Source organism: Columba livia, chromosome 1, assembly GCF_036013475.1.
Source record: "Columba livia isolate bColLiv1 breed racing homer chromosome 1, bColLiv1.pat.W.v2, whole genome shotgun sequence".
NCBI classification, from domain to species: Eukaryota; Metazoa; Chordata; class Aves; order Columbiformes; family Columbidae; genus Columba; species Columba livia.
In genome coordinates, this window is record NC_088602.1 from 136,986,976 (window position 1) to 136,998,171 (window position 11,196).

General features: G+C 44.3%; 1 protein-coding gene and 1 long non-coding RNA gene across 3 annotated transcripts in view; one reads left to right on the forward strand and one right to left on the reverse strand.

Annotated features, from left to right (window-relative positions):
• The window catches only part of LOC135578319 (uncharacterized), a 30,941-nt gene that overhangs the window by 10,442 nt on the left and 9,303 nt on the right, over positions 1-11,196 (forward strand). For both annotated transcript variants that reach the window (XR_010469818.1, XR_010469817.1), the window contains exon 3: positions 903-1,616. This is a non-coding gene — a long non-coding RNA (uncharacterized LOC135578319). The remainder of the gene's footprint in view (positions 1-902; positions 1,617-11,196) is intronic.
• On the reverse strand, positions 5,756-6,844 carry LOC135575230 (lactosylceramide 4-alpha-galactosyltransferase-like). The gene has a single exon (XM_065050116.1). The coding sequence runs from the start codon at positions 6,842-6,844 to the stop codon at positions 5,756-5,758; it is 1,089 nt and encodes a 362-aa protein (XP_064906188.1).

The following is an 11,196-nucleotide window of genomic DNA, read 5'->3' on the forward strand; positions in this document are numbered from 1 at the left end:
GAAAATAAAAAAAAAAAAAAAAAAATAAGGCAGCACAGTTTGCTACTTGCTGTTTCTTTCCGTATGGAGTTTAAACCAGCAGTTTCCCAGCCAGCCACAAAGTGCAGTTCGGGGCAGGAAAGGGCACATAAAAGCTTGCTGTTCTGCTTCTGGACTCCTCTGCCACTATTTGATTAACACCCTTTTTTCTTGTATGACTTCTATTCCCTCCCTGCCAACAATAGGATGGGCACCGCCTGCCTCGCTTTTGGTCTTCCTGGTTCTCAAGCTGCCTCACATCAAGGCTGCCACATCAGAAGACTCTTTGTGACCTTACCACTATATATGTTTGCTCTTCCTGCTAGAGACCATGGAGTTTGCCACTGGCAGGAGGGTGCAGTAAGTATCTCCCTCCTGGCCAGACTAGAAGGAGAAGACATAAGAGTTATCAGTTAGGAGGTTCAGAGTTGGGCTTGAATGTGCCATTGTTCAGTCTGGGAGAACCACTTGTTAAAATCATGGCAAATTGCCCAAGAGTCTGTTTGGAAGAAATGCCCACTGTGGATAAATTTCTGCACTTCTTTTCCTGAAACATGGTGTATACATGGAAGCCTCCTGAATGAAACACCATCTTCATTTTTATTTCAGTGCATAGAAAACTGCAGGAAGGCTTATTAACAAGAACTTTGTTAAAATACACTCTATAATAACTGTAGGAAAGGCTCAAGTTTCCTTACAGGATACCTGCATTCTTCAGATATGAACATGAACAGTAGGCTCTATGGTTTTTAAAGCAGTGCTGACCAGCTCTCCTGATGACTATCTAGAAATCAGAGTGACATTAGAAGACTCTAAAAGTGACCTGCAGAAATAGCAGCACGTGTCTTTTTTTAACACATGTATTTCTCTGTATTTCTTTGCAGGAAGGCCTTAAATCATGAACTCTTTAAAGTTTTCAGTGAGATGTGTGATGTGGATGTTAACCACCTTTTGCCTGGGAAAGACTACACAATTCATTTGCAGGCAACCAGCTGCTAAGTCTCATGAGGATTTAGGGCAGCATGGAACTGTAGGAAAAGATGTCTGCAAACCCGCTGTCTGTAAACCCGCCATCTGCTAGAGAGTTGCCTATGACTGGTCATCTCCACAACTGGTGTAGGCAGGACTTCCTAATGACAAAGAATCACTTAGGAGAGGGAAGAGTACAGAGAACACATCAATGGTCCACACTGCCTGGACATTGGTTACCAGTGGAGTCTCCCAGGTCTCTGTCTTGAGTCCTATGACATTTAATATCTTTATCAGTGGCCCAGAAGAGGATCTAGACTGCGACCTTTCCGGTTTTGCAGATGTCAGGAAACTGTGGTGATGAAGTTGGTGTGATCAAGTGCAGGGCTTCTGTTCAGCTGGACCTCAGCAGGTGGGAGGAAAAGACTAAAGAAGGAACATCATGAAATTCAACAAGGACAAATGCCACCAGAATGGGATGCCCAGAGAAGCTGTGTAATGTCCTCTCTCAAGGTTTTCAAGACCCAGCAAGATGACACCTGGAGCAATATAGTCTGAGTTCAGTGTTGACCCCACTTTGAACAGGATTAGAGATGTCCTGAGCTCCCCTCTACCCAGGATGTTTCTGTGTGAGTACGAATGCTTGTGCATATGGCCTGGGGACTTGCCATAGGGAGAAGGAGAGATAGGTCCCAGGTCATTCTTGGGGGAATAAGGGAGGAATCAGAGGAATTGCTGGGTGTCTGCTGGAGAGCATGGAATAGCACCAAGGTGTGGGTGAGGAGGGTGTCAGGGTTGCTGCAGGCAGCCAGGTTTTTCTATTTGTTTTTTTTTTCTTTGTCTTTTTCTTTTTCTTTCTCTTCTTGCTGCAGTTCAGATACAGGCAAGGTCACGCAGGTGGCATTAATTGCTGGTGCTAAGTGGGAGCTGCCTGGGAGCTAAGTTTATCTAGAAGCTTGACACAGGCCTGTAATTTATGTTGAAACAGTACAGCACAGGCCTGGGATATTTTGCTTTTTTATTTTCCCATTTCATTCCAGCCATAATACACTCTATATGCAATTCTAATTAGCCGAGCAATAGTCACATTCCTCAGCCCCATGTACCTTCTGCAATTTCTCACAGATGTCAATAAACAGCATATTAACCATCAATCCATTACTTTAATTTTCCTAGATCCAAATCAGGTCATATTCTAGCATCTTTAAAATACAACCTCCTCCAAGTTCACATCCATCATACCATTCAGTTTTCTTTCCCATACCTTCAACAAACACATAAATTCAATGCGAATCAGAGGTTAACAACTTCAATTATTTTCTGGTCTCAAAATTATTAGATAATAATATAAGCAATTACTCTAATGTGTAAGGATGCATCCTAAGGGGGGAACAAGGTGGTATTTTAGTAGCGGAACCAGTTCCCATGTTGTAATTATCTCCCCAAACAAAATTCTTTTGGTACCAAATATAAATATGCAAATTAAAATACTGAGCTCAGATATGCAAACCAAATATCAAGTTCAAATATGCAGATGGATCACAATTACACTAATTCAAGACAATATCTCGATTTTAGCATTGCACCTTTGAACTGCTTACTGCTTAGCCACGTGGAGTTACCGCTGTGTCTCCCTGACAAAACAGGTCAGTGCGCGCTAGAGCCCAGTCAGCACCTGCCCCCCTGCTGCCCTAGCAAGCTGGATCGGGCAAGGCTTTTATTAGTGTCTCATCTGGTGCGCTACAACTGTTATCCCAACATCAGGATTCTTTATCCAGTGCGCATACAAAAGAGCCAAATTTAGTACAACAAGATGAGACACAGCCTATCACAGGGTTGCGCAAGTCTGGATGTTGTAATAAAGCTAGCATGGTAGAAAGAAAAGTAACAGCTGTTAGATATGAAATCTTATCATCACATTCATGCAGTAAAGAGATGAATTACTCATAGTCTTCTGTATAATCATAAAATGTACGTTTTGAGTCAACAGATTCTCATGATTTAGCAGTCTGTGAACTTACTGTACCATATAACAAGCAAAGACTTATTAAACTGTAGTATGCTTAAACAGATACCTACAAAGAAAACAGGTTAATAAGGAAGACATCTATGACTGCTGTGTTATATAGTGCTGTTGAGGACAGTGTTTACTGACATGGCCCTCATTACCACAAATAAAACATTTGAAGCAGTAAAACAGTTGAAGCAGTAAAAGTTTTGCTGTATCTTAATTTTCAACCTGCCTTGCTATAGCAGTTTGCAGTCTGTCAATGAAGTTTATGTAAGACTCCTGCGGTCCCTGTCTTATTGTTGCAAACGAGTTTACGCACTGCCCTGCCTCCGGGACCCGATGCCACACCATAATAGCAAGACGAGTTGCCTGTTCAGAAACCTGCTGCGGAAGCCCAGCCTGCGCCTGTGGAGTGATATACTGTCTGGTTCCTAGCAACATATCCTGATTTATCCCTACTCCTGATGACAAACTTTCCATGACCTGTTCAGTCACAAGATCTTTATTCTCTAATTGCCACACAGAATGTTTCACTGGTATCAAAATTGTTTTAGCAAGCAATTTCCAATCCTATGGACTCATTACATATGTGGCACCAATACCCTCAATAATTCCCATTGTAAAAGGACTGTGTAACCCATTCTCTTGCATGGATTTTTTAAACTCCTTAACAATTGTATAAGATATTCTGTCATGTTCTGGCGGTTGTTGTGGTTTGTAAATAACTGGAAAGGCAAAAGAAAAATCACCATGCTCCATAGCCTTTTCACGGCATTTTTTCATCACCCCTATGTGTTCGGCTGTCTTAGTCATGAAGGGGTTACCATGTGCTGTATAAGCATCATCAAAATCAGGAAAAGGAGGTACTGAGGGCAGAGCTTTAGACTCCTGACCCAGCTCCACACAAATTTCTGCCTTATCTTTACACAGCTGTGATGGCATTAATGATGGGTGTAAAACTGACTCTTTTTTGAGATCTACAGAGCTTAACTCAAAAGGATTAGTGCTGTCAAGACTCAAATAGTTAGCAACCTGCTCATTTGTGTGTTTCTGCCCATCCTGCCCTGTTTGCCCTTGCATTATTTGCTCTGCCGACTGCAACTGTGATAGCGCAGAGTTCACAAATCTCCAAGTTACATGCAAACCATCGGGGACTGCAAAGCCTGAATTCTTTTGTGTGTGTAGATATTACCTGACCTGTTTCCAAATTTTACTGTCAAACGTCCGCTCACTCAGAAACCAAGCACAATTCTCTTTCACCCATACCAGGAGCGAAGCGACCTGCTTCTCAGAAATACGATACCCAGAAAAACATAATATCTGCAGTAAAACCTGCAAATACAATTTATGTTCCTGAGAAGTGGCTTGCCCCATACTAACGCAATCCCACAGCTATCTCGTTCAATGAGGTCTGCTTGTCCCTATCTATACCGTAGGGATTAATGTGGCCACAAATAAAATTTACTCACCCATCGGATTGCGTGGTCGCTGCCAAACACACTGCTTGATGAAGAGCCTCCAGGGGTCACACACTCACACGGGGCACCATTTGCGGCGATTAGAAACAACGCACACCAGGACTCAGACAGAGATTCACACACAGACAGAGATCTTGTTCAGGAAGGAGTGCAGAGCCAGGCAGAGCAGAGAGCTGAGCCAGGCTGAGGTCTTCTTTATTAGTCAGTTACAATTTATAGGATTTACAGATATGGACCTGGACAAAGATGTTACATAAGACGTTTTTCCAATAGTTGTTATTAAAAACACACCACACTGATGTTATCTTTGTTTCAGTTATGTTCCCACTCATTCACAGACCAGGCCCAAGGACATTCATACATCATACATATGGGGGCAGTTTTCTGACCCGAGATATCATTCTCACTGGCCTGGGCTATCACTTCTTACACTCATAAAAAGCATACTTCTGCATAATCTGTCCAAGGCCCTTTAGCTGGAACTGCTGTTTCCACAGTTACCCTTTGTCCATGTTAAGACAGTGCTACTCATATTTTCTCCTCTTCCCTTGAGAATGCCCTTTTTGGAATGGAAGCTTGAAAATCATTGGGAAAGCCTCCTTTCCATTTTGGTAACATTGATTGAGGTGCCCTTAACATGGCCAACCATAAGTCTGAAAATTTCAGAGCACCCAGATGCCCCAGTGCAAAGCTGGTGTGAGACCCTGCTCAGGAGCGGGGTTGCCTAAGCATGATCACAGAGGTGAGGAGAATTAGACTGGCTAAGCTGTGGAGTAGGGACTCAGGAGAGAAACAGCTGCTGCATTGCATGGCCTCATAAACTATATGCAGTTGGTCTGTGGGTTAGAAATGCACAGAGAAAGAAGCTGCCCAGTTCTCCTTTTTATTTATTTCTGTTGGGGTGGGAGGTAGCATTGGCTCTACATCACTTTGTCATATGTGATGTACTGTCATCTCAATCATCATGCCTGACAGTGTTCAAGAAGAGACTAGACAGCGCCCACAGACATATGGTGTGAACTGCGGAGTTCTCATATGCAGGGACAGGAGCTGGACTTGATCCTTGTGTGTCATTTCCAATTCAGGACATTCTATGATTCTATTATTATATGGTTCTATTATTCTATTATTCTGCAATCTGATATCTGAGGCAGATATCAGAAATGGTATAAAAATCAACGAGCTGTGTGTCACACAGAATACCTGCTCTGTGGGCTAGAAACCAACACTCTGGAAGGCACTCAGTTTCCTTCAGGTTGGAAAACTTCCCTGCAGCAGGTCACATTACAGGCTTCGACTGCTCTTCAGAGTCCTTTTTCATCTGTGCAGATGTGGCAGGGCAGAACTGAGAATACAGCTGAGCCAGCAAAGCCTGGGACGTGATCTCTAGCCTTGCATCGTGGCTCAGTTTGTTCCATATGTGCACCGCATAGGTGTTCTTAAGGAGATTGTGAAGCTCCGAGGAGCCGATTGCTTCAAACAATTTCTTCCAGTTCTGCCATGGAATAGGATAAAAAGCCTCACGGCTCAGAGCACCAACTCCTTTGCAGATCATACCACTTTGGATATTACTGATAGAGCACCACTTCTTGAAGACACGTGTTAGGAGCTGCGGGCCCTGGTGTCCCCAGATCCAGCTTTTGTAGTTACCAACAAAGTCCTGCATGCAAAGTTCTATGAACTCATGCTTGGGTTTGAAGGACAGAAAGGCCCCATTCAGTACATTCTGGGCCTCTATACCAAGGGCATTGGTGAGGTTCTTCAAGTTCTTCAGCACAATGAAGTCTGTGTCCAGGTAGATGCCACCAAATTTCCACATGATGGCAATTCTGCAGGCGTCAGAGAGGTGGGCTAAGTAATAACGTCCCTTCTGGTGCTCAGGCTGTGCCTGCAAGTACCACTTTGCCAGAGGTGTTCCTGAGAAAAGCTCTTCCATGTCCAGGGGCCGGATCTCCACGTTGGGGAAGCAGCTCAGCAATGAGAATGCCCAGTGGCTGGGCAATGAGACATTCCTCTTTGCCAGGCCTTTCATGAGCACCACAACCCGTGTTCCAGGGTGTGCCCGGGCCGCTGACTCCACAGAGCACGTGAACAGGTAACTTGGGTTAATTCGCTCAGAGGTCTCCACAAAAAACACATCCCCTGGGGAAGGAGGGGGCCCACCAGCAATGGTGTGGGGAGGGGAAGCAAAAAACTGTTCACAAATGCTTTGTGTAGGCAAGGTGTAGACCTGGCTTGCAGCATCCTCTCCAGTTGTCCAGTGGAACATGACAGAGGCAAAGAACAGAAATGAAACAGTGAGGATAAACAGAGCTATGGGCCTGTGGCTCAGCAACACTGTGGTCAGTTTTGGCACGCAGTTCGACATCTCTCCCAGCACAACTGTTGTGATCTGAAGGGAGGAAAGAAGAAAAAGACACTGACAGGAAAGGCAGCAAACCAGGAGCCTTGGGAAAGTGCCACAGTACAGCAGAACACTCCTTCCTTCACCCCAACTTTAACTATGCCTTTTGGTCATTTCTGGAACAGCCTCCTGGCTTCTCCATATTGTCACAGGACCTTCAGGTCCCACATCAGAAACTGCTGCCCATCTTTGGATCCCTCTCTTTCAAACACAAAAGAAGGACAAGTCTCTCCTTTCGGCATATCAGATACTAAGACTGATCCTCTGTTCTCTCCATGTGTTTTGTCCACGTAAGTTGTGCTTGCCACTTGGAAGGATATACAGCATTTGACACACAAATGGCACATCTGCATGGTAGTCCACCACAAACTCTGGAAACAGCATACGAGACCTTATCTATCATCTTCTAGAATTTCAGGTCATACTGAACAAGAAACATATGTGCAACAACAATCCCGAAGACGAAGAAATAGGAATGCTCCCTCTGAATGTTCCTGGAGCTTTGTCAACAGACGTGTGCAACTGCTTCCGTGATGAGTTCTATATCTATAACGCTTTAATCTTTAACCAAACAGGTAACAGGACAGACAGCTCAGCTGGCACAACAGACAGCTCTAATCTAACAGTGAGCAAGATTCAAGACTACATGCATAGTTTAGTAAGTGGAGGTATTCGCAACACAAGCGCACTTCTATATAATTAGAAATACATAAATATATTTCTGCATTTACACGGAATAGGAAGACATTTTCGATGCTGCATGAGCCGGTCAATTTATCTCACAATACAAACACAATAAATCCGTCTCTCTAATTTCCTCTGAAACCGCAAGTGCCATTGCACAGAAATGGTGAATACTACTTACCTGTCCCTGCTTTCAAGACACCACAGAAGTCACTGCTCAGCTGGACAAGACTTTCAAGAGGTCGGTGTTTCTCAGAGCACCTGTAACTCTATGAACTGACACTTCCTTTTCCTGAAAAGAAAAGGTGAGAGACCGATTCTGAACACATGGAGGAAACAGGCAGGTCAAATGGATGTGATGTCACACTTTCAGTTCGTGCAGTGGCTGATATAAGGTTCCTGCAGCTGTGCTGTGAGGAAACCATCTACTTAGAAATGCACCACCAAAAACTCACAAGCAAAAAATTAAGGAAATGAAACCCAATTATTGCTACACATTAATCTTTATACTGTGGTGGGAAACCAGTTGCTGTTTTGTCTTCTACTCTTTGCTAACAATTCCCGATACTCACACTGCTTGGGTGGCTCCCACGAGAACTGAGCTGAGAGATTCACAGACCTGCCTCCTCCCTTCCCAGCACTCCATTCCTGAAGGCTCCTTTGAACACACATTCTTTTGACCAGTTAATAAACTCAACCATTTGGAAATACTCCCTCTTATGCCTTATACTTCATTCAATGAGGTGTCACTCATTTTATGATTGAGTTTCCCCTTCCCTTACAGAAGACACATTGACACGATCATAAAATACCACCTTTATCCATGGTGATGTGCAAGAGGTTGTGGCATCCATACCCCAAAAGGCGGGATTACAATGTTGAGAAATGTCCCAGTGTTCCTATGACCTGTAGCCAGATGCAGAAATGAATCTTCATAGAACCATAGAACCATTTAGGTTGGAAAAGACCTTTAAGACCATCAAGTCCAACTGTTAAGCCAGTACTGCCAATTCCACCACTAAACCAGGTCTGTATTCAACACATCTGCATATCTTTTAAATACCTCCAGGGATGGTGAGACAGCCTTGGACAGCCTTGGACAGCCTTGGACTTCCTTGGACAGCCTACTCCAGGACATGACAACCCCTGCCATGAAGACATTTTTCATAATATCTAATCTAAACCTCCCTGGTGCAACTTGAGGCTGTTTGCTCTTGTGCTATTGCTTGCTACTTGGGAGAAGAATCTGTCACCCACCTTGCTACAACCTCCTTTCGGGTAATTGTTGAGAGCCATAAAGTCTCCCCTCAGCCTCCTTTTCTCCAGTCTGAACAACCCCAGTTCCCTCAGCCGCTCCTCATCACACCTGTGCTCCAGATCTCTCATCAGATTCATCACCTTTCCAGCACCTGGATGTCTTTCTTGTAGTGAGGGCCCCAAAACTGAACACGGTATTCAAGGTGGGGCCTCACCAGTGCCGAGTACAGGAGGACGAGAACTTCCCGAGTCCTCCTGGCCGTGCTCTTCCTGATAAAAGCCAGGATGCTGTTGGCCTTTTTAGCCACCCAGGCACTTTGCTGGCTCATATTCAGATGGCTGTTGAACAACAGCCCCAGATCCTTTTCTGCTGGGCATCTTTCCAACCACTCTTCCCCAAGCCTGTAGCATTGCATGGAGTTGTTGTGACCCAAGTGCAGGACACAGCATTTAGCCTTCCTGAACCTCATATAACTACGCTCAGCCCAACAATCCAGCCTACCTAGATTGCTCTGTAGAGCCTTCCTACCCTCAAGCAGATCAACACTCCCACCCTACTTGGTGTCATCTGCTGATCTTCCCAAACAGCATATCCAGACAGAGCTTGTGGAGAGCATTGCTGTTCCTCTTCTCTCCTGCTGCGGACAAGCCCGCCCTAGGCAGACCTCAATTACCAACACGTGTTTGATTAAGGCAGGTAACAGCTCTTTCCCCCAAGAAGGGCTCTTAAATGGCTTTGCACTGCAGCCTCCCTGGACTACACATTTGGGAGCAGGGGGTGAGGAGGCCAGAAGAGACAGGGAGGAGACGAGCAGGGGAAAAAAGAGGACCTTTTAAAGTAAATACTGTCCAGAAAGAGTTTTTACGAGATGACTATGTGAGTTGCTAAACAAATTCTTTGTTTTGGCAGGGATAAATTTGTCTTTCTTCTGATCCACCGGGAAATCTTTAACAATATTGTGGTAGCACTCAGCAGAGAAAAGAGAGAGAAAAGGCTTCTATTTTATAAAATTAAGTGACTTTGGAGTTTTGAAGCACACTTACTGAATGCAGGAATAGAGTTACTAGAATTATATTTATTAAATAAATATGAGGATTGAAATCTGTAGGTACACGCTCTAACCCTCTCCTGAGTAGACATCTTGAGCTTACCCACATGAGCTCATGCAATATTGCAAAACATTTCTAGAGGAGGAATGATCAAACAGAACCCTACAGTCCTTTATAAACCCAGGAGAAATCTGCCAAGAGCTGACCAAGAACAAGCAGGCAGCAGATATAAAAGAGATGACGGATTTCCTGTAGAGTTGACAGATATGTAGAAAAAAATTTAAAAATACTGACATGCCCCTAGTATTTCACATACATTGGATGTACAACAGACATCAGACTCCTGTCTGCCACTGGTAGTTATTTCCAACGTAAAAACTCTGTTAAACATAATGTGGTGGTACTCAAAAAGCTGATGCAGAGAGGGTCCAGAACCCAGGAGAAAAGCAAAGCAATCAAGTTAGGTCAGTGCAAGGTAACATGCATGCAGGCGGTGCTTGAATTTTGGGAAACATCTCCGGTTCTGTTCTGTGAACTTGCCCATCCTGTTCTCGGGACTTCAGCTGAGCTGCTGAAATGAACTATTTTCTTTTGAGAGTTGGCCTGTAAGCTTTTTACAGAAGGAGTTGCTCTTCTTAAGACTCTGGAAAGAATCTGAAGATATGGCTACAAATAAACAAAAATCCAGCTGTTGCTGGCTTCTGCAATATGTCGTGAGCCAGAACTCCCTGTGAAGTTGAACAGGTGCCTTGTTTGGGCTGCATGACCAGTATTGATAATGAGATGCCACCAGCCACACTTCTGCTGTTTAAGCAGAGCCTGGGGTTTGGGTAAGGAGTGAAGATAGCTCCTCTGTCACAGCCTTCTCCACTGAAGGGTCCATGCAAGTACTTGTCCCCAGCAAAACTCTTCCTCCATATTCCTGTTTAACCCTAGCAACAAACATCTGCTTTGCCTCCCATTTACCAGAATTTTTATTCCTTCTCCTTCTTTCAGACACTGACTCCTATTCAAGCTCAGTTCAAAATTCAAGTCATCTTGTAGATTTCATCCCCAGTGAACTCAAAGCACAAAAGAGCCAGAGTGAAAAAGGAGCATCGGTGCCTCCAGCGTAGCTGAGGAGTGGCAGCCCAAGTAGTTCCCCTTGTCTGCCCTCCCCTTCTGTAGGAGGCTGTTTTCCCCGCTCTCAGTATTGCTGAGTAAGATATTAATGTCATATATGTTCTTCATGCTCCTCAGCTACTGCAGCTTCTCCTCTGGTGCATTAATGTAAACTGGCTGCTTTGGGCTCATAACTCAGGGATATGAATTCCTTTGGGCAACAG